Source organism: Melozone crissalis, unplaced genomic scaffold (genome assembly GCF_028551555.1).
Source record: "Melozone crissalis strain CALT ecotype California unplaced genomic scaffold, PUWL_Pcris_2 ptg000057l_1, whole genome shotgun sequence".
In the NCBI taxonomy this organism is placed as follows: Eukaryota; Metazoa; Chordata; class Aves; order Passeriformes; family Passerellidae; genus Melozone; species Melozone crissalis.
In genome coordinates, this window is record NW_026535835.1 from 7730392 (window position 1) to 7752753 (window position 22362).

At 46.1% G+C, this 22362-nt stretch overlaps 2 protein-coding genes across 2 annotated transcripts; one reads left to right on the top strand and one right to left on the bottom strand.

Moving 5' to 3' along the window:
- Positions 1-2637: 2637 nt before the first annotated feature.
- Positions 2638-6917, bottom strand: SLC46A1 (solute carrier family 46 member 1). The gene is made up of 5 exons (XM_054287366.1): positions 6672-6917; positions 5393-6245; positions 4946-5029; positions 3886-4042; positions 2638-3379 (listed from the first exon to the last, which is right to left on the bottom strand). The coding sequence occupies exons 1-5, from the start codon at positions 6915-6917 to the stop codon at positions 3304-3306; spliced, it is 1416 nt and encodes a 471-aa protein (XP_054143341.1). The 3' UTR covers positions 2638-3303.
- A 2773-nt stretch (positions 6918-9690) lies between these two features.
- SLC13A2 (solute carrier family 13 member 2) lies at positions 9691-21557 on the top strand. The gene is made up of 12 exons (XM_054287215.1): positions 9691-9792; positions 12790-12918; positions 13252-13388; positions 14536-14756; positions 15730-15907; positions 16110-16232; positions 17204-17425; positions 17568-17665; positions 18266-18387; positions 19531-19692; positions 20543-20680; positions 21426-21557. The coding sequence occupies exons 1-12, from the start codon at positions 9691-9693 to the stop codon at positions 21555-21557; spliced, it is 1764 nt and encodes a 587-aa protein (XP_054143190.1).
- The last annotated feature ends 805 nt before the right edge of the window (positions 21558-22362 follow it).

Here is a 22362-nt window from a genome sequence, read left to right on the forward strand (position 1 = left end):
TGCTCCACAGCTGTGTTTTATCCTGCTCCTGTGGTCTGTGCCTTCAGCAGGAGCTGGTGAATCTCTCTGCTGACCCCCATACCCCCACAGCCCTGCCTGAGCTCCCTGGGGCTGTCCCTGCTCGCTGCTGGGTGCAATTCCAAGCAGCACTTGCTTCTTCCTATCAACCTCTTCTCAACACCCACCTGGGCTTTTTGCAGCTCCTCACCTTAAAATATCCAGGAAAAGTGGAGTTTTTTCAAAGGGCTGGCCAAGGATGCTCCAGGACCATCAGTGTCTGGTGAGGAACCATGGGCATCCTGACACAAATCCCTGTGTTCCACACTCCAGGCTGCTGAATCACCTTGCAAAACAAACAGGCTCCTCTTCCTACCCTTGCTCAAGAAGAACTCAACCCTTTCAGGAAGTAACAAGGAGTCTCAGCCTCCTTGTCCTCCTCCTGGCTCTCCCTGCAGCTCTGCTTTAACTGTCAGGAACACAAACACTTTCTTCTTTTGGCTTGGATCCACGAACATACAAGGGCCGAAAAAAAAATAAAAAAGTTAATTCTGGTGCTTTATGGATAGCTCTTATCAGCTCCCAGTTAATGGCATCTTTGCTCTCCAGTGAAAGGTTAATAGTCATATTTGCCCAGCATTCATCAGAATTAGAATCCTTCTAATCTCCAGAATAAATAACAAGAAGGCAGCAGATGAGCCCAAAGGTGAATCTGCCCAAGGATAAAAGCCTCTTGTGAGCTGCTTCAGGGAAAAGCCTTCAGAAACTGAATGTCAGGGCCTCCATGGCCACTGAAGGAGCCCCACACAAACAGTTCTAAGGATTTTCCTCCCTGCAATAATCTGGTGATTGTGTCTTGTTTCCCAGGAGCTCTGTAGCAATCAGCCCCCTCACCCAGCACTCAGTGGGGAGATTTACTCATTCTCCACAGCTCAGGTGTCTCACCTGACACGAGTTCCCATCTCCTGCTCCAGCTGCCTGGACTGTGACTCCTCCTGTTTCCCCATCACTATCTTCACCTTAATGAACTTGCCCTCCTTCTGGCAAAGCATCCCAAACCCAGCCCCTTCCAGCTGGAGCAGACCCAAGGAAATGAATTCCTCTGCCCTCACCCTCCCTCATTCCTTTGCTCTGCCATGTCAGAAGTGTTTGGAGTTAATCAATCAGGCATTATTAATAAATCTGGTTTTTACTTTAAATCCCTTCCTCTTTGTCTGTGTCACGTGCTTCTCTCCCTGCAGGCTTTTCACACTTGCCACCACTAAGCAGAACTGACATTCCCAAGCAGGATTCCTGCAGGAACCCCTCACTTCCCACTCACCTTTGCGTGGACTGATGCCCTGCACCCCCAGGGACTCTGCCTGCTCTCACCAGCCATGGCTCCACTGTTGCAACTCTCGGAGGGTGGCCCAGAAAAACTCTGGTTTAATTTTTTTAATTAGGCATAATTGCTGCCATTGAATGTGTCCCCCTGCAGAGCCAGGTCTCACCTCCCTGCACAACTCTGAGCAGCTGAATTGGCACCCAGGGGGTGGAGAGGGCTTCACTTCACAATCAGCTCAGCCACAAACACCTACTGCAACGATCACAGCATGCCCTGTTCCCCAGGGAGGCCAATTCCAGGCTGAGCCCAGCAGTCTGACCTGTAACTCCAACCTGCCCTGGCAGAACTGCTTGGGGCAAGTGGCAAAACACCAAGTTCTTCAAGCCTCCCTGCTTCTCTGCTCCCCAGTTCTGCTTTTACCACAAGCTCCCAATGCACAGGGACAAAGCTGGGTTAAAGCATTTCACATTTTCTGCACACTGAAGGACAGGTTTCAGACACAGCTCTCCTGCAAGCGTTACTCTGGTGGTCAGGAAAAGAAAGTTTTGGCTGATGGCAAGTCCCAAACCTGCATTTTCCCTGACTTTCCACTTTCACACACTCATTCTCCACGAGACAGATAAATTCCTGCTGCTCCTTCTTTACTGCAGTCTTCAATAAAGGACTGAGAGGTAAAATAATGGAGACAAACCTCCAATGAGTCAAGGACAAACGATACCAACAGCTGCACAAGATATCCAGAGTTTTATGAACCATAAAAGAGCATGGAGGTTTTATTCATTCTGAAAGTAACAGTAAAGTCATTACTGCATGTACCTGAACAGCATGTGCAGTGCAGTGTACACAGAACTGCTGGTTTATGGCACAGTGAAGACACAAAAAGAATTGCAGCAACACAGGTAATGCTTTGGAAAGAACAATTTAAGTACCATGGACATGGAGTTTGCTTGCTGGCATCAAGAGATCCCAGGACAAGCAGCACTGAGGTCATTAACACAAGATTATGCCACATACAACAAAAAAAGATTAATCTTAAAGACACTAGTCCTGTCCCCATCTTGCTGAGGAAGGGCTCTGGATCAGCACAGCAGGGATTTCACATGATTGGGGCTCAGATCTGCAGTGTAAGGGGGGAACAATTCTGACTATTTTCTCCTTGACTTCACAGCTTTTGGCTATGTCAATTTTTATGTCAATTAAGGCATATACAGGAGTTGCTCCAAGGATCCTCGTGGGTCCCTCCTAGCCCAGGATTTATTCTACTGGCCCTGCAGTATTCCCAGATGATCTGTTACTTCTCAAAACCACCACTGAGATCCTGGGCTGAGCTGCAGACAAGGCAGGACATACCACTGGCACTCCCACCAACACTTCATGAATTAGATCCTCTTCTTAGGACACCTCTGACTTGCACAACTAAAGCTGGTTCAGTCAGTAAGGACAGCAATAGCACTCCTGTGCTAAACCACCCCTCTCCATAAGGAGTTTTGTGGTCTGGCATGTCACATTTGTTGGGTTTTTACTGGCAATGTGATGAATTGGGGCACAGGACACTGCTGGGTGCTTCTGGTTCAGCCTGTGCCTCACCCACACCAACAGCTCATCCCTGCACACTGGAATACCCTGAGGGGAAAATGCTCAGCAATTACAGCAGAACTCAGTCCTCTCTCCCCACTAAAAGCAGGGCAGAGCCTTCTGGCCCCACCAACCCCAAACCACAAAGCAGCTTTGCAAAAGGCCCTCAACAGCTTGATTGGCTCTGGGGTCTCTTGGGTTTTCTCTGACAGATGAGCAAACACAACACTGAGGAGCCATTCACAGCTCCAAATCAAGTTCCTCCTGTGATTTCCAATTATTTGGCATTTAAAAGTCAATAAGGACAAGCAGAGTGTCCCGCCCACACTGATCAGTCGTTTGAGGGAAGAATGAAGTGCAGTGTTCAGGTGGCCACTGCAGTGCTGGCCAATTCCTTGGCATTGAATTCAGTCTTTTGTGGGGGTCAGGGAAGCCTCTTGGAAGTGGTTGTAGTCGTGTTTTGAATCCCAGATTTGTATCCACCTAGAAAAGAATGAACAGTTTCAGCTTCCAAAGTCAAATGAGGATGTTGCTGAATTGAGTGAATCTTAAAAGTTTCAGAGGAACAAAATAATATGACCCTGCCAGGAACTGCTGCACTTCTGCAAATCCAAACACATTCCCTCTCCCAGAACCTACCAGGGGATTTGTTTTCTATCACAACAAAACTTCTGCTTCAATTACTAAAGAAATTACAGGAAGAGAGACTGCTGAGAGAGCTCCATCTCTTCCGTGAAGAACTTTCAAATTCAGTTCCAGATTTTGGATTCCATTGAGGCTGCAGTGAGGCTTTGGAGCACTTTGAATATTGGCAGGTTTATCCCTAGGATTCAGATTCCAAAGAAAATGACCTACACATCTTTTTGACACCCTCTCATAACCAGAACTTAAAATATGCCTTAAAAAACTGTCAGCTTCTATCCTAAGAATAACACAGTATTTTCCATATGACATTGCATGGCAAATTTTGGACTTTTGAAGTAAATTACCCAAGGATAGCTGCTGGAATAAGGAGGATTATAGCCCCAAAGAGAAACGGGAATCCCCTCATGAAGTGCAAGGTGGCAGGGTAGAGAGAGTTGAACACTCCTGTAGACACAAGTGAACACATCCCTTCCACGCAGGCAACAGAAGCAAAGAGAGCACCTGGAAAAGAGAGATAAGAGGTTAATGATAAGATAGACAGATGGTTATTGCCTGTAAACAGCTGTAACACATCACCCTCAGTGCATTCTGCCAATCTTTCCAAGGGTTTGCACTTGCCATCAGAAAAGTGTGTGAATATCAAGCGTGGTAAGGTGGGACAGGACTGGCCTGGCACGTCCAGCCTGTGGCCATGACCACCTCACCAACCTGCAGGATTTGTATCAGGAGATGGCCAGGACATCATATCAGCTGGATTGTAAATGCTCCAGGCCAGGGCACCTCTTATCACTTGTTAAACATTAAGTACAGCACAAGATTTAGCACCATAAATCTGCCATACGTGCCATCACTGTCCCAAAATAAGAAACCTGAGTATTGCGAAATCACCTCTCCATTGCTGCCACCTGGATTCCCTCCTCCCCCTGTCTGCTCCAGAGACATTCCTGTGCTGTGTTTCACAGCAAGTGCAAACCCTCCAAACACAGAACTGGACAAAAGGCAAACATGCTCCTCCTGTGGGTTATCCATGATCTTTCACCACGGTCAATGATACAACCCTCCAACAGCACCTGGTTCTCCCCACTGTTACTGATCTACAGAGGAAAGTTATGGTCAGGAAAATGACTCTTTTCTCCTTGTTATATAATCCATTTTAACTCCTGCTCCCTGTAAAAGTTTTGGAAATGAATGTATGGATGAATTAACTACTCCTGCTTTTCTTCCTTTGTTCTCATTTTGGAAGTGCAGCGAGTCTGAATCAAAGAACAACAATTATTTGGGGGGAAAAAAAAATAAAATTACTCTGGGCCTGAGGATGAATGCAGGGGCACAGGAGTCTGATTTCAATATTTCAAGAAAAAAGTGTTTCAGGATCTGGACTAAGCACAGTGGTTAATTTCTTACCTTGTTCTGTCTCACTGACCAGCTTGGAGAGCTTAGATCTGATGACTGGAGTGGCTGCCATGGAAAGGAACAGAATTCCGTAACCTGTGAGCAAGACATAGCACATTAGGAAAAGCTCACCTGAAAAATAAAGCCTCCCAAGTCAGCCCCAGAAATCTGCAGCTGCTGGCAGTGTCTCCCTGCTATATTTAAACACAATTCCCCCTCTTGGATCTCATAAGGCACTTCAGTCTGTGTCTGCAGTTCTGGGAAGCCTAATGTTCTAGGAACTACATGGATGCACTTCCAAATTCAGTGTTTGGACAACACTGCCCTTAGCAAGGCACCGTTTTGTTGGTGCACAAGGCAGAACAGGTTTGCTGGTGCACAAGGCAGAACTCCCTCACATGCCCAGAACTCCCCGTGAAGCACACTACCAGAAACAGGGATTTCAGCCCTCAGCATCACCTGTAAACATCAGTGGCGTTGTGGTAGCAAGAGACATCACTACCAGCCCAGCAATGTTGGAAAGCAAGCCTATCTCTGCCACCCAGGTGTCCTCAAGGCAGAGCTGCAGCAGCCTCAGCCCCGCCAGGCTGCTCAGGTACGCCAGGTAGCTGGCGGCCGAGCCGTACCCGATGAGATCAGAAGCCCAGCACAGAGGGAAGCCCAGCTCGTACAACACATAGATGTCCTTGGCTCCAAAATGCACCGTGACAATCAGAAAGAAAGCCAGGGAGTACAGAGCCAGCTTCCACCTGCAGCTCGGCTGCTCGGGGGCCGTGTACAGCCTGAACACAGCCTTGTAGTGGCTGAGCGTGAACAGCTTGGCCTCCCTCTTCTGCTTCACCGACTCCCGCAGGAAGAATGCGGCGTAGAGGGTGGCAGCAAGGCTGGCAGCAAAGGCCAGCCAGAAGGGGTTGATGTAGCCCTGGGCCTTGCGCCACTGGCCGCCGCCAATGCTGGCCACCATGCCCGCGGTGCCCAGGCAGGCCTCGAGGATGGCCACGCGGAACGTCCGCGCGCGCCGCTCGCTGGTGTCGGCCACGTAGGAGAAGCAGCCGGCCAGGATCAGGTTGTAGTCGCCCGTGAGGCCGCTCAGGATGCGTCCCAGGAGGAAGAAGGCGACGTGCAGCTCCAGGTACATGACCAGCAGGTAGATGGCTGTCTGCAGGGCCATGCCTGCTGCGGGCAGGATGAGCGCCGGGCGCCGGCCCACGCTGTCACTCCACGCGCCGAGGAGGGTCACGGAGAAGAGGCTGACGAAGAAACCTCCCAGGTTGATGTAAAGGTTCCAGTGGGACACCAGAGCTTCCACCTCCTGCAGGAGACACAGGCAGCTGAGGAGATCCGACAGCACCCACCGGGCTCCCCACTCCCGGCGCTCCCTGCTTCCATCACACTCCCCTTCCCCTCAGGGCTCTCTGCTCCCTTTGGGGCTTCACGTTCCCTCCTCACTCTGCTTCCAGGGACTCAGCTCCCCTCAAGCTCTCTGTTCCCCTTGGGGCTCCCTGTTCCCCTTGAGGCTCCCTGTTCCCCAGGGCACCTCTCCTCCCCTGCTCCCCCAGAGATTCCCTCTCCCCTGGGATCTCCTGCTCACCCTGAGCCCCCCGCTCCCTCCGGGGCTCCCCAACCCCACGGACCCGCCTTTCCCCCCGGCTCCCCATCCATCCCGTGCCTCCCCTCAGGGCTCTCCCCCTGAGCTCTTCATCCACACCAGGGCTCTCCGGTCCCCCCGTGTCCCCACCTGCTGCAGGGGGTCGGCGGTAGCGTTGCCGTCCCCGCAGCCGGAGGAGGAGTCGGTGCTGTTGCTGTTGCTGTAGCCGTACTCGGCCCCCAGCCGGTCCCACAGGTACTGGGTGGCCAGCGGGCCCTGCAGCCCCAGCGACAGGGTGGCCAGGAACAGCAGCGGCTCCACGGCGGGCAGCGACAGGCGGCGCCGGCCCGGGGGCACCGGGGGCTCGCCGGGCGGCGGAGCGGCCATGGCGGCCATGGCGGGGCGGAGGCTCCGCCGCAACGGGACTGACACGGCTCCGCCCGGGATGGCACTGACACGGCTCCGCCCGGGATGGCACTGACACGGCGCCGCCGGAACCGGACTGACACGGCTCCGCACGGGACGGGACTGGAAAGGCTCCGCCCTGAACGGGACTGGCTTTGCTCCGCTTGGGATGGGACTGACACGGCTCCGCCCGGAACGGGACTGGCTCGGCTCCGCACGGGACGGGACTGGTTTGCTCCTCTTGGGATGGCACTGACACGGCTCCACTCAGAACGGGATTGGCACGGCTCTGCCCGGAACGGGACTGGCTCGGCTCTGCACGGAACGGCACTGACACGGCTCCACTCAGAACGGTCCAGGCTCCGCTATGTCCGGAACGGGACCGGCTCGGCTCCGCTCAGAGCGGTTCAGGCTCAGCTCTATAACGGGACCGGCTCCGCTCTCTCCGCCTCTGGGTGCACAACCTTTCCCTATTATCCAGCCTAAACCCCCTGACATGCCTTCATGCTGCTCCCTCGGGTGCTGTCGCTGGTCACCAGAGAGCACAGAACAGCCCCTGCCCCTCCAACACCCTCATGAGGAAGCTGCAGGATGCCATGAAGGCTCCCCTCAGTGTTCTGCAGGCTCAACAAACCAGGCAAAACAAAAATCAACATTTTAACTGCGCTAGGATCAGCAAAATACTGTATTTAGCAATGTACAATCACTTCTGTTAATTCACAGTGCACTAGAAAATGCTGCATTTTATAAAGAACAAAATATCTTAGAAACTCAGTTAATAAAGGTTTTGGCTCTGCTGTTTGCTTTTCTGTGAGGTTTGGCTGCCTCAAAGAGCAGATCAGGAAGCAAAGACCAAGTTGTCCTTGAAGTTCAAAGCACACAATTCAGAGTATTGATTTAACCTGTTTATATAAAGTGGAGCAGTACTAAAATAATGTAAATTGGCCTCGCTCCTCTGACAGCACCAAGCTGCTCATGGGCCACAGGAAAAGCTTGGACAAGATGTAAACCACTCATTTTGCAGTAAAGCACTTCTAGAACTAATTTCTAGCGTCCTTGAAAGTGTTGTGGCTCACATGACAGTGGCCACCATCTCTGTGGAGGTGCTGCTTTTAAAGGACAGGCACAATTCTTCAGCCGAGACTGTTCCACATTGGTATTTACACTCCATAAATGAGGCTGCAGCTGGAGGCCAACATTTGTGATGCAGAGATACAAAAACGAGATGTTCTTTAAGATTTCCATCGCAGCCTTAGGGCATAAGAGTAAAAAGCAGAAAAACGACCTTGCTGTTGGCTGCTGTCACTGCACCTTGTCAGACAGTAATTAAACATTCAGTGGATGCAAGATATGGGGGAACAGAATTAAATTGAAAGCTCTTTCTCATTCTTTTTTTACCATGGGTGAGATGCTGAAGCTCAGGGTGGGCACCAAGAAACGTGATGCTGTTTGTTGTGAGCAATGTGCCCAAGTCCACCTTGCAAATCTGACAGCTGATTTTCCATCATTAGCACATTCTAATGATGGGAAAATCTCCCTACATTCTTGGGAGAAAACAAGCCCTGACAGAAAAGGGGGAAGAGGCAGAAACAGCAGAAGCTTTTTGTGGAGCTGACATCAGATGACCTGGTGGCTGTGCTTCCCTTTGTCTCTCTCCAGTAATCTATAAACACTACCAAGCTGATTTATAGCAATCAAATGGAAATGTTATCATCATTAGCTGGATAATGGACCTGGATGATCTAATAAAGCCATCAACATGGCATTAATAAGAAATTGCCCTTTGGACTTAATTTATTTATTTTATTATTATTGTATTATTACTTTTATTAATTTAACCCTTTGGATTTAAAAAGTTTAGTACTATTCCTGTTAATGTCTAGAACCTATTGATTCACAGCCTGTATTTTGGAAGTTGCCTGCAACCGGGACAAGAATCACTGCTAATTTCCCTGTAGCACCTTTTTCTTCTTAATTTTCCCCATCCCCAATACAGCCTGCAAGTTCCCAAAGCTGTGACTATAAACCTGCAAGATCAAAAATGTGGGAAAAAAATTAAAATAACCCAGTGTTTGCACAGAGATCTCCTGTAGCCGAGTGTTTCCCAGTCCACTAAGACCTAAGGTAGGGACTGTCAGTCCCTTTCTGTTTGGGGACTTGGTGTGACAAGTCCCCTTCGTTTGGGCACCTGGTGACTCCAGCTCTGCCCAATGGGTTTTGCTACCCAAAGTGAATTTCTCAGCGAACAAACATAAACATCATAAGCAATTATGTTTATATAACATTTTACACTGGTGTTTCTAATCCATGTATTTGAGCATTACAGGTGCCATCTTCAGTGTTCTCCCATATTCTTTGAAAATTGAAATTATTTTTCAACCTGTTTTGGAGGGAGCAGTTTATTTTTTTTTTTTTTTTTACCAGGAGGAATAACAGCACCTATTCAAAGAGGGCATTATGAAAGAGCAAGTCATTAATATTATGCTTTTAAAAATGCAGGTCATGCTTTCAAAAACCCACTTGCTCCGCAAGGAATTAATTCTCCGCCAGATTTATCACCTTTCTGCAAGATTCCCTTCAGAAGGTTCCTGCTCTGACACTCTTTTACTGTCTCCTCCCTTCTTTGTTCGCTTCCTTCTTTCTCCGATTACAGTTCCAAAAACAACACCCAATCTCCCGAGGTCAATGGTTAATATTCCCGGGTGTTTATATAGGCTCCAAGAGCAGATTCCAGGCCCTTCAGCACTGGGCCAGCTCCAGCACCATGGCTTTCTCCTGGCAGGCAGTGCTGGCCTGCAGGAAATACCTCATCATCGTCCTGGTACCCCTGGTGTTTCTCCCTCTGCCCCTGGTTCTGCCCACCAAGGTAAGGAATTTTTAAAATTCACTTTCAAAGCCTCCAAAGTCTCAGAGCAGCTTTTTTCGAGGGGGAAGAGGTTCTTTCTGCATCTGCTGCTTGGAGATCTCTTTTCTTTTTTTCCCTGAGTATATAGGGGCAATAAAACAGCAGTGGGGCATAGATGGATGAGGAGCTACGTCTGTGGTTGCATCTTCTAGAGGAACACTCAGCGATCTGAGAGAGATTTTGTGACTCTTTCTTTGCATCTGTCTGATTTAGAAAAGGACTTTCTATGAGGACTTTCTATGCTGCACTAGGATCTAAGATATACTAAGATATTCCTGTGGACCTAAAGCTCAATTTTAATCACCCTTTGCATTTTCTAACAGTGTTCAGTCCATATCTTCCTTTATTTTTTTCCTTGTTGTCACTGCTGCTTAGAAGAGGCATTTTTAGACAGACAAGGCATTCTGATACATAAAGGAAAATATCATGCATTTCAGTTTTGCTTTAACTTATTTCTGTAAGAATCCTCCCAAACAAAGATTTTAAATTTAAAACACCAAGTTATAGAAGACACCTGGCTTAGGGTTCCTTCAGGGAAAGTTGACTCAGGAGCTGCAGTACCTGGGTTGGTATTTCCAGGGTATTGATAATTTAAAGAGAGAGCTGTGAGCTGACAGACTCCCAGTCTTCTGCTGCTTCTTCACTGTTTTTGCACTCCCAACCTCTTCATGCAGAAAGATCTGATCTCTGGTCTTTTATTACAACCCCAGCACCACAGAATAGCTCATCCCAGACTGCCCCTCTTGTCACTTCTCTTTGGACAACAAATCCTCACTCTTCCCTGTGGTCTCTACTTCCCAATCCCGGCTGATTCCCAATTTAGATTCCTTCTCCAAGTTCCGTTCTCTAATTCCCTAACCCTTCCCTCCCTACCTACCTCAGCTCTGAGTGTGGCAGCTGGTCAGCTCTCATTCCCTCACTAGGTAAATAAAACAGTTTAAATTATTACTTAAAAGCTCACCAGGAAGTCAGAAAAAAAAAAAAAACAAGAAAAATAAGAAGTCCCTTTTTTTGCTAGTTAACGTTCAGTGGGCAAAGGAGTCACTGAAGTGAAAAGAGATCAGAATCAGGAAAGTTCTAAGAAGACAGAGAGTGACTTTTTTTTTTTGTCCTGAGGCCATGAGTTCAAACTCACTCACATTGTTACATACAGTGAGTCCTTGGAGATACCAGTGGAGTGATTTGGCAGTCTTGGTTCAGTTGCTCTTTGAAAATGACTCTCTCTGGTTTCTATGCAGTCAGCAACAAGACAAAAATAGAAAACGTCCAGGATCTTTCCCTTTGCCACTTAAGGAAACCTTTGAGAAGGGATTTTTGGGGTTAAATTGTGCACTGTGCCACTGCTGAGCAGGAAAAGCTGGTGGTGTGAGCCAGCAGCTACAGGGTGGAATTTCACATTTTTTCTATTCTGTTCATCTATTAACCTGCCCTAAGATGACATAGCACTGGACACTGAGCTATTATAATTGAGGGCAAACAATGCTAAAAATCCTTCTTAAAGGCAGAAGAGTGTCCTTACAGAGTGTCTGATTTTGGGAAAACCCTTTTTCCAGCTTTACCTGGGAGCCTGTTCACATCAGGATGGGAGACAATGGCACTGTGCCCATGAGACACATCCCAAAGTTCTACCAGGGTCTCTCAAAAGGCACCCATCTGTGTCTTTTAATAACAAAAATGAAGAAAAAGGATTGTCAAAAGGGCAAATTGCTCTCAGTGATCACTGGGATGAGTAATTAAGGTTCTTGATGCTCTCATTCAAAAATAAGGCTCAAAAAGGAATATTTTAGCATCTTTGGGAATCTCTCAGACTTACTTCTTCCACCTGGCTGCTTTGATAATTCACACCTAGATTGCTGTCTTCTTCTTTCCTCCAAACTGCTCAGCTCCCTGCTCATCCTTTCCCTTCACAGCTCTGTAACCTCCACACCACGCTCAGAATTCCTGAGCCTGTTCCCAAGAGTCTCAGATTCAATCCTGCCACCCATTATTCCAGCTCCTTGCTTTAATCCTCTGTAATCCAACCTCCAAAAGCATCACTACAGTTCATTCATACTGAGCAGTATATTTTAGTGGACATCCTTTATCCAACACCACACATCCATGGTTTTCTTCCTTTGGCTTTGGTGTCTCCCACAATTGTGCAAGTTCCAAAACACAGAAGACACCAAACCCTCCTCTTACTTTCTTTCCCAACCCAACCAAATGCCACTGTTGTGACAAGTAATTTTGAATTTTTTCAGTGTGCAGGGACTGGCTTAAACATTTTTACTTGAAATTTGGAGTGGTTGTCCAAAGCAGAACTTAAATCAAGGTTTCCTCAGAAAAAGAGTGACATGAAACAGGGAATCTCACCTTCCCCAAACAAAAAAGACAAAGTCAGTGGAAGCTGAAATGATCTGTGACCAGTCAGCCTTTCAAAGTCTCTACTAAGCTAAAAATCTAGTGAAAAGTTATAAAAGCATTTACAGTACAAGGAGTCCAAGCTGCTGAAATTAGCTGTGGTTCACCTGGGCCATGACCTGCAGCCCATGTGGAAACAGGTGGAGAAATCTTGACTGGATCAGCAACTGATTCTACAACTCAAGGACATAAATACAGAATATAACACCATCAGCACAATCAGAATATCTGAATATAACACCATCAGCACAATCAAGAAGCCTATTCAGTGATTGCCAATCCCTTATCATGAAAGTCCAAAGTCACCCACGCTTCTTTTCCCCAGTGCTGTTTTTGCCCCCGCTGAAGGTCTCATCTGCTCCTCAGAGTTCTGATGAGATTGCTTCACAGTTTGACATTTGATTAGGATCTGCAGAGGTCAGAGGCTAGATGGGAAAGGAAATAACCTTTTATCTAATCCCTTTATCAGGCAGTGGATGTAATTAAGAGGCCTTGGCTTGGGAGAAGCCCCAGGTTCGATGTTCAGCGTGTTCTGATTGCTGTCCCCTTCCCTGGCAGGAGGCACTCTGTGGCTATGTGATCATAGTGATGGCACTTTTCTGGTGCACAGAAGCTCTGCCTTTGGCTGTCACAGCTCTCCTGCCCGTCCTGCTGTTCCCACTAATGAATATCATGGATTCAACCACAGTAAGAGATTTTGCTCCATGTATTAATCAGTCAGCTGCTTTTATTCTGGGATTGCTCCCCAGGATTATATGATGACCATCATTATATTTATGTTATTGATAGTATTATTATTTTATTTTAACTTTATTCTTATCATTCTCTGTCTTCTCCACGGACTAGAACATGCATGAGCCCAGAGTGAGCTCTGGGTGGAGCTGCTAATCTGAAATCAAAGCAAATTCCCCATTCGGATGCAACTCAGAGTTACTCCCTGCTAATGCCTTTGGAATGAACTCCCTCAGAAAATGTCCCCCTCTCTTGTGACTCTTCCCTCTCCCCTCTCCCACCTCACAGGTGTGTCAGGAGTACCTGAAGGACACCAACATGCTCTTTTTGGGGGGCCTGGTGATGGCCATTGCCATCGAGACCTGGAACCTGCACAAGCGAGTGGCTCTGAGGGTCCTGCTGATCATGGGTGTCAGGCCAGCCCTGTGAGTGACAGGGGTGGAAACGCTGTGGGATGAAGGATTTTATGGCATTAGACCCCATCTCTGAGGGGAATCTGCAAATCTTTCCCTGCAAATGCTTTCCTGCAGCCCAAGTGAGTTAGGGCCTGAGCAAGCCTTGCAAATGTCAAGATGTTACACACCTGGTGTGTCTTTATTTTATTTTATTTTATTTTATTTTATTTTATTTTATTTTGTTTTGTTTTGTTTTGTTTTGTTTTGTTTTATTTTGGTTTTTAACTCCAAAAGGCTTTTTGATGGAGAAATAGCAACAAGGGAGTCAATACTGGAAAGAGAAGGGTGCTGCCAGGCTGGGCCAGGAGCACAACTTTGGACAGTCAGGAAAAAGCACAGCTGGAACACAAAGAACATGGACTTTCTGCCTGCTGCTGATTGCACAGAGAAGAGAAAATATGAGGATGCTTGTTTAGAAAACAACAAATGTTTTCCAGACTAGAACTTTAAGCTATGCACAGGCTACACCACCCTGTTTAATCAGTTTCAGCTCATAAGAAGAGGGAATACTGAAGGAAATTACAAAGCAATAGAATAAAAATGCATACAAGATAAACCCTTTTTCATCTGATACATAATCTACATCTCATCTAAAGAATAATTTTGAGACAAATAACAGAGTAATACCGAAACCAGGATTAGAATTTTAGATGACTCAGAAAAGAATCTTAAATAATAGAGGTGGGATAAAATAACAAGAGGGAAAAAAAAAAGAGATCATCTTCCTTATGGCTTAAACTGATTGCCATTTGGGATCAAATTCAGCTTGCAATCCCTCTTTAAAATCTATTGTAATGCATTGAAATGTGCTGTTGAGAAATGTCTTCCTGAGAATGATGTGGGATAAGCAGGATCTGACTGGATAAACTGCTTGCTCCAGCCTACCAGCTTCCACATCCTTAGCCATAGGAATGTCAAAAAATTGGTTGAAAAAGAGAAATTGATGTTAAATCTTAACTGGGTCGCTCACAAAGCAAACCAGAGCAGGAGGAAATGCTGGGTGGGGATTGCTGAGCATTCTCCAAACCCAGCATTTGCAGCTGAGTGTTTGTAATAAAAATAAAGAGCACTGCAGGGCTGGGTTCTGATCCAGCTTTCCCAAACCTTCTCATTGCAGGCTCCTGATGGGTTTCATGGTGGTGACAGCTTTCCTGTCCATGTGGATCAGCAACACAGCCACCACTGCCATGATGGTCCCCATCGCCCAGGCCGTGATGGAGCAGCTGCACAAGTCAGAAACAGAGTCTGGCACCACTGGCCAGGTGTCTGAACACACCAACAAAGCCTTTGAGCTGCAGGAAAAGTCACCTGACAGCTCCAAAGAGCCTGAGGAAAAAGGTGAATGGATTGGGGGTGTTTCTTTCTTCATGGTGATGGAGGATGGCCTTTCTTCTGTCGTAGCAGTTCCTACTAAATCCTAAAAGAAAACTGTCCCCAAAACATTCTGACTGCACCACACAGCCCTGATGAGGTTCTTCCATGAACCAGACAAAACCCCAATTTATTACTATTACTATTATTATTATTATTATTATTATTATTATTATTACTATTACTATTACTACTACTACTACTACTACTACTACTACTACTACTACTACTACTACTACTTGGCTGAAGTTAAATCAAAAATACAAAAAGCTCCCAACTACTCAACAAACTGACCAAAAAAGTACAAATTCTCCACTAGGGGAAGCCTTTATATCAGGCTTGCTGTTTTCCTGCATATTTATGTCAGTTCAATTATTATCCACTGTGTAATTTATCATATCATAGGGGATTCCCAAGGCAAAATTTCTGGCCTGTTTCCAGCTGGAAGGTTAGGGATTAAAAAGATCTTTCTAATCCAAAGGTACACAATCAAGCAACAATATCTCTTTACCAGCTGTCTTGCCCTCTCCCCATTTTTGAGGTGATTCCAAAGTTTCTGAGCATAAATCTCAGTGCCAGCAGACAGGTGCTGGTGCAGGAAAAGCTCCCTTCAGCCCAGCTCCTCCAACTCTGTTATAATTCCCTGAATTTCTGCCTCACTCCCCTCCACGTGCAGTTCAGACATTGCCCTCATTCACAAGGAAGTGTAAAACTTTACACACATTTCAAATTCCCCTCTGAAAAACTGCTATGTGTCAAGACAACCAGTGAAAATGGGCAGAAGGTCAAAAAATTAACAATGCCAGCCTTAAAAGGAGGAATTTTGTTCCCTCAGCTTTGAATCCATTGTGTCCTAGCCTTGAAATATTAAATTCTGCAGGCCCGAGGCCTTCTCCTGTCCAACATAGCTCCTGCAGCTCTTCTGTTCCTTGGGATCTAGGTAATTCTCATGTCCTGGTGATTGAGGAAGAGAAAAAGAGAAAAGAAGAGCTTGAGAAGAAGCACTTGAAGCTGTCCAAGGGAATGTCCCTGTGCATTTGTTACTCATCCAGCATTGGAGGGATTGCCACTCTGACTGGGACAACCCCAAACCTGGTGCTGCAAGGACAAGTTAATTAGTAAGTCTGGGATTAAACACCCCCAAAACTGCAGCATTCTGCTCCAGCTGACTCCCAGAGAAGGAAAATGTCACTTTGGTGCCTTTCCTGGGAGCTTCTCTTCCCTAATGGGCCCCACAGAACCTCCCCTTTTCTGGCTCATTAATGAAGGACAGAAGGGAGTGTGGAATTTTGGGTGCTAACAGCCACCTGCATTTTCCAGCATCTTCCCAAACAATGGTGGCATCATCAACTTTGCCTCCTGGTTCTCCTTCGCCTTCCCCACCATGCTGGTGCTGCTGATTTTGGCCTGGATTTGGCTGCAGATCCTGTACCTGGGCTTCAAGTGAGTACCCTGAGCCCCTGCCATGCACCTGGGGGCTCTGATCACGACTTGCTCAACACCGGTGACCCTTTTTTGATGAGAAAAATCACTCAGAAGGTGGCAGAATCCTGACGCACAGCAGAGACCAGAACAGCACTCGGTGCCTGTTAAAATTCTGCACTTTTCCTTTGAGGAATCTGATTAAATCCTGGCTAAATGTGCCCTGTAGATGAAAACAGGGAGCTGTGAGTGCACATGACCTGTTCTGCAGCATTGCTGTCGTGTCCTAGGAGATTGCTGTGCTCCAAAGCAGGAAATTGATTTCTACAGAGGGCTGTAAATGCCTTTGTGACCAGGGTTGCCTCAGACCTACAGGATTAGTTCTGGGCTGGTTCTGGAGCACCTCACCCCACACAACCAGCCTGCATTGCCTGCCTGTTTAATACTCAGCTTTTCATGTTTGTGTAATCCCAACTTCCTTCATGTTACATGGAAAGAGTGCTGTAACACCTGAAATGGTATTTTCAACTTCAAATTCCTCCTTTAAAATTCTCATTTTCTGTCATTTTAAAAAGCTTGGCAGCTCTTTACTTCCTAGCAAAGTGATCAAACAGCCTTGTCAATCACATTAACATTGTCCTGGTCTAGTGGAAGGTGTCCCTGCCCTTTCATTGGAATGAAATGGAATTTAGAGTCTCTTCTAACACAAACCATTCTGTGATTCTGTATTTTTTTTTTTCCTCACATGTCCATATATCTCACTTATTTACATTAAAGTAATGAGCTTTTAGGGACAAGATCATCTTGTCTTTCTGATCATCCTGTCAAGACATGCAGCTCCTACTCACCATGGTTGCAAATTATAATATATTTAATTTCAATATTCATATTTAAATGCATATAAAAACATTATGATTGAGAATAAATTTGGGTTCTTAACTCTCTAGATACCTGGCAAATTTCTCTGACACTTCTCATCCATTTTCTTCCAGTTTTAAGAAGAATTTTGGTTGTGGTGTCAGTCCTGCTGCCAAGGCTAAGGAGAAACAGGCCTATGAAATCATCAAGGAAGAGAGCAAGAAACTGGGCAAAATGAGCTTTGCAGAAATACAAGTTTTAATCCTCTTTGTTCTCCTGGTGGTGTTGTGGTTTACAAGAGAACCTGGGTTCATCCCAGGCTGGGCAACAGTTCTCTTCAACAAAGATAACACAAGGTATTATCTATACCTTTCTCCTCCTCACTTGGAATAAAAATGGAACAGGCTGGATTTTATCCAGCTGGAATCACAGCTAATATACTAATATATTAGTGTTATATAATACTAACTACCTAAACTCCTGCCTGCTCTCCTGCAGCTATGTCACTGATGCTACAGTCGCCCTCTTCATCTCAATATTGCTCTTCATCCTCCCTTCTGGCTTCTCCAACCAGGACAGAGACCAAGAGCAAACAGGTGAGTCACTGAAGCACCAAAAATCTGCTGTCTGAAGAGGTGTGTGGGAAATGTTCCCATTTGGGGTTTACAAAGGAATTTTCAAATATCAAATAACACTTCAAAGTGCTCTTCCAGCTGTGTGCTTTAGGTTTGGCAAAGCACATGTCACATAAAAATCTCTGTTTCTCATAATTTTATGAGGAAACTAATCAACTATTCAGGAATTCATCAACTAATCAGTTTCTCATTAACTAATTAGGAAACTCTTATCCCAGCAGTGTTCCTGCCCCCTGTTATTCCCATTTGTAAAGGATTCCAAGCTGGAATCTTCAGGAGGGAACACACAACAGAAACACACGGAGCTGCTGCCACACCTTTAACTCACCCTTCCCTGCCTCCTACTGAGCTTCTTGGAGCAGCAAAGATCATTCCTTAGAGCTTTTGCAAGTCAAGTTCTAAAACCATTGTTGCTCTTGCTCCCAGCGTTTGCTTCGGGAGATAATTCCAGAGTTTGCTGACAGAAGAGATTCCTGATGTTCAGACCAAGCTCCCAAGTAGTTCTCCCTTTCTTTGGGGGTTTTTGTGGTTTCACAAAATCTCTTTTTTTGTGTGTTCCAGGGGGCAGGGCAAAGTTCCGGGCCCCTCCACCCCTGCTGGACTGGAAGGTGGTGCAGGAGAAGATGCCCTGGAACATCGTGTTCCTGCTGGGAGGGGGCTTTGCCCTGGCCAAGGGCAGCGAGGTAACATCCCTCAGCTCACCTGGGACCTGTGCTTTCCTGGCTGGCTCCTTCTCCACCTTGCTCCTTGTGCTCTCCCAGGACACAAGAGGGCACACCCGGAGCATCAAATGCTCCTTTTCCCCAGCTCCTGGCACTGGGACCATCCTTGGAGGGCTGGCATCACATCCTGCTTGCTCCCCGTGCCATTGGCTGCACCATTGGCTGTGTTTCTAGAAAATTGGCCGATTAATAAACAGCCCCAAACAAATTTATTAAAAATTTCTTTTAAATAAAATGTAATTGGTGCAGCCAGCACGATGAGATGATTCACCCAGGAGGGGTCTCCAAAGTATTTCAAAACAAAGATTTATGAAAATAGGGTTTAAATTCAGCTATTAGAAGAGAAATGTAGAGCATGCTAGAGAAACTTCATGTCCTGTGCCACACATTATTTTTCAGTAATGATTTAAGTGATGGAACAGACAATCCGTTTATTAAATCTATAGGCAATAAAGAAATTCTAAAAGGCTTCAAGTGCCCAGAAATACTAGTTTAGAATTCAAAGATCAACATTAAAATGGAAAAGTACCTGTTTGGAAAAAGAAATAATTAGGAAATCACTTTAATTTATCCTAGAATAATTAACCAAATACATAAAAGCTGCTGCAGAAAGCCCAGAATGACAGGGAGGATGCTGCTCCTTCCCAGTGTCTGACAAGGATGAAGGGTGTGAAAGGATTCAGACAGTTATCAAGATCTCAGACAATATGATGAAATAACATTAAATCACTACAGCATCTGATAAGATTTATATTAAAATATTTTAGGAAGTTAATTCAAATATCTTTGCTTATATATAAAAAAGCACCTCGAATATTGATCATGTACAAGTAGTGATCTGAACAGAGAAATAATTATTTGCTGTCAATAATGCAATATAAATGCAGGATCTCCTACTTTCCAATTCCTTGGATGGGAAATAATGTTGGAGTTTTTTTGTTTACCTGACTGGACAATCCTGTCTGTGAGCCCTGGCTGTGTTTTCCTGCAGTTTGCATGAGAACTGCTCTGGGGAGGGAGGGCTGAGCTGGCATGAGAGCTGCCCCAGAACACTGATGTGGCTCTTCCCTCTCCAACCTGGCCTCCCTCTCTGCTCTGCTGCAGGAATCTGGTCTGTCTGCATGGCTGGGCACCAAGCTGACCCCTCTGCAGAACATCCCTCACCCAGCCATTGCCTTCCTCCTGTGCCTCCTCATCGCCACCTTCACCGAGTGCACCAGCAACGTGGCCACCACCACCCTCTTCCTCCCCATCCTGGCTTCTATGGTGAGTCCCAGCATGTCAAAATACTCTTGTAAGAACAGCTTTCAGCTCCTCAGTTGCCAAAATTAAAGTGATCAATTTTACTGGCAAAGCCAAGCCCTGGTTCCTATGTCCCATCAGGGTGAAACAAAAATCTGTGTGTGCACACAGGAACACACACCGTGCTTATTCAACCTTCCTGGAACCATTGCTGGGGAAAAGCAAAGGGATTAAATTCGCTGGCATATGAAGATTTTTCCTTCTGGCCTAAACATGAGGTCACTGCCAGCTGTACTTGTTTTTTCCAATTTGTTCTGCATGGAGACAGCAGCAGCAGCATTTCCTTGCCTGCAACATTCCATGACTGTATTTCACCCCCACCAAGGCCTTGCAGAAGCCTCTGAAGGTGGTAGCATGACCTAATTCAGACTTCTGCATTTCCACAGGAGATTCCTGCTGCTGGGGCAGACAGAGTTCTGCAAACTGCAAGGCTGGTTCCAGACAGAAACTGGAATGAGCTCCTCCAAAATCTTTTTGCATAGGCCACAGACTCCAGCCAGCCCCTAAACCAAAGCTCTCACCTCCACAGCTTCACCTGCCTCCCCTGGTGCTTTAATTTTGTTCTTAGCCAATTCAAAGCCAGGGTTTGGAGCTGAATATAAGCATTTTTTATCCATTTATACAAAGTCCTGACCACAAAATCAATTCTTGCCTTTGCTGCGTAAAGATGCTGGAAGTGCCTGAAGCAGCAGCAAAATATGAGTGGCTGCAGTGTTTGGGGGAGAATGAGCCTTCTGACATGGACAAATACAACCAGATTTCTGTGCATTTCTGTGTGTCAAACCCATCATCTCTGCTCTCTTTTTGTCCACAGGCTGAAGCAATTTGCCTCAACCCTCTCTATGTCATGCTGCCCTGCACACTCTCTGCATCTCTGGCCTTCATGCTCCCCGTGGCAACTCCTCCCAATGCCATTGTCTTCTCCTATGGACAGCTCAAGGTTATTGATATGGTGAGAAAAAAAAAACAACACTTTTTTTCCAGAATTTTCACCCCTAGGTTTGATCTTTTCCTTATTCTGGTTCTTCTTGGAGAGTTAGAAGAGTCAGTGTGCCTGTCTTATGTCAAGTGGAAAGAAGTGTGTGCATTAATAAAGGGTCACACTGTCTCTAATACACTCTGAGAATCTTAGAAAGGTGCTAATGAACCTTTAAAGAACAGCCAGGGCCTCTTGAAGATTTTATAATAAGAGCTGTCAATGTCTCACTGCTTGGAAAAACCCAAATGTAGAGCATGAGGGTGTCCAAGGGCCCTGTCACGTGGGCTGTCCTTCTGCAGGGACAGGGAACAGCCTGGCACATCTCACTGGGTGCCCTCTTGAATCTTTAGAGACTGAAGAAGTCACTAAAGATACAAGGACAGCAGTGCCAAGTCTCTTGATAGCTTCCATAACTTATAACATGGGGCCAATTCATTGATGCTGTTCCAAGAAGAAACCCAAAGTAACATTAGAGAGAAATACCAGGTCAGAAGAGAAGTGGATTAAAAGGATTTGGGGACTTGTAGTTTTAAGAGTTTTATCCAATGGAAACCTTTCCCTTTATACAAATTATATTTCTGAAGAAAAACAACTTAAATATAATTTGGTGGAAAAAACACACCAAATACAAAATCAAACCCTGCAAACCATCCTAAGCTTCAAGAAAGGGAAAAAACTGCTCAGAGCTGCTAACAACCCTTCTCTTTTCTAATTCTAGGCCAAAGCTGGGTTTGTACTCAACATTCTGGGAGTTCTGACCATCACCCTGGCCATCAACACCTGGGCCTCATCCCTGTTCCAGCTGCAGACCTTCCCCTCGTGGGCCAACAGGACAGGGACCTGCCTGTGACCTGGGCAGGGCACAGAGCCAGGACTGCTCCTGTCAGAGCTGCAGGGAGAGCAGGGCTCTCACCCACACAGCTTTAGAGAAAAGCCTCTTCTGTGCAAAAGGACAAGCAAAATCCTCCCAGTGGTAACAGCAGTGAAATTGCCCGGTTGCTGTTGGGTTCTGTAGGAGGATTGAGGTGATTTTTGGCTTTGCAGCCCTCCCACCTTTAGGTTTTCTGCCTCTGCAGGGGTGTTTGCCCCCAGTGCTTTTACAGTAAGTCTGAAATCTGCAGCAAGAAAATAAGAGAGAGGTGTGAATAGGGAAAAGGAAGGAGAGAGACTCTGAGCTCCTGATTTTGTGCTGTCACAGCTCTCCACCTGTATATGTGTAAATGTTCAAGGTGTACATGATTGTTATATACTCTGGGGGCACTGACAGCAAGCTGTGTATTGTGTGATAGCAGAAAAAGCACTGTCAGCCCCTCCTAGTTTGAAATGTATTTATTTGCAGTCCCCTTGTTGGGAATGTAAAAGATGAATTTTCTCCCAGAACATCCACCCCGGTGTTATTTATGTCACATTACAGCCTGCAAGTTCATGGTAAGGCATTTCCGTGAAAAGGAGAGAATCCCTGTGTTCTAAAATACGTAAGACTGAATTAAAGTGTTTTTTAATGTACCCCTGTCTTCTAGAGTTTATATTTTTAATTATAAATCACTGCTTCTGTCTTCCAGATATCAACTGCTTGTCCATGTTCTCACTTACAATATCTTTAAATAATCAGAGAAATCAGCATAGTTGATTTTCTCTTATCTTTGAAGTAGCAA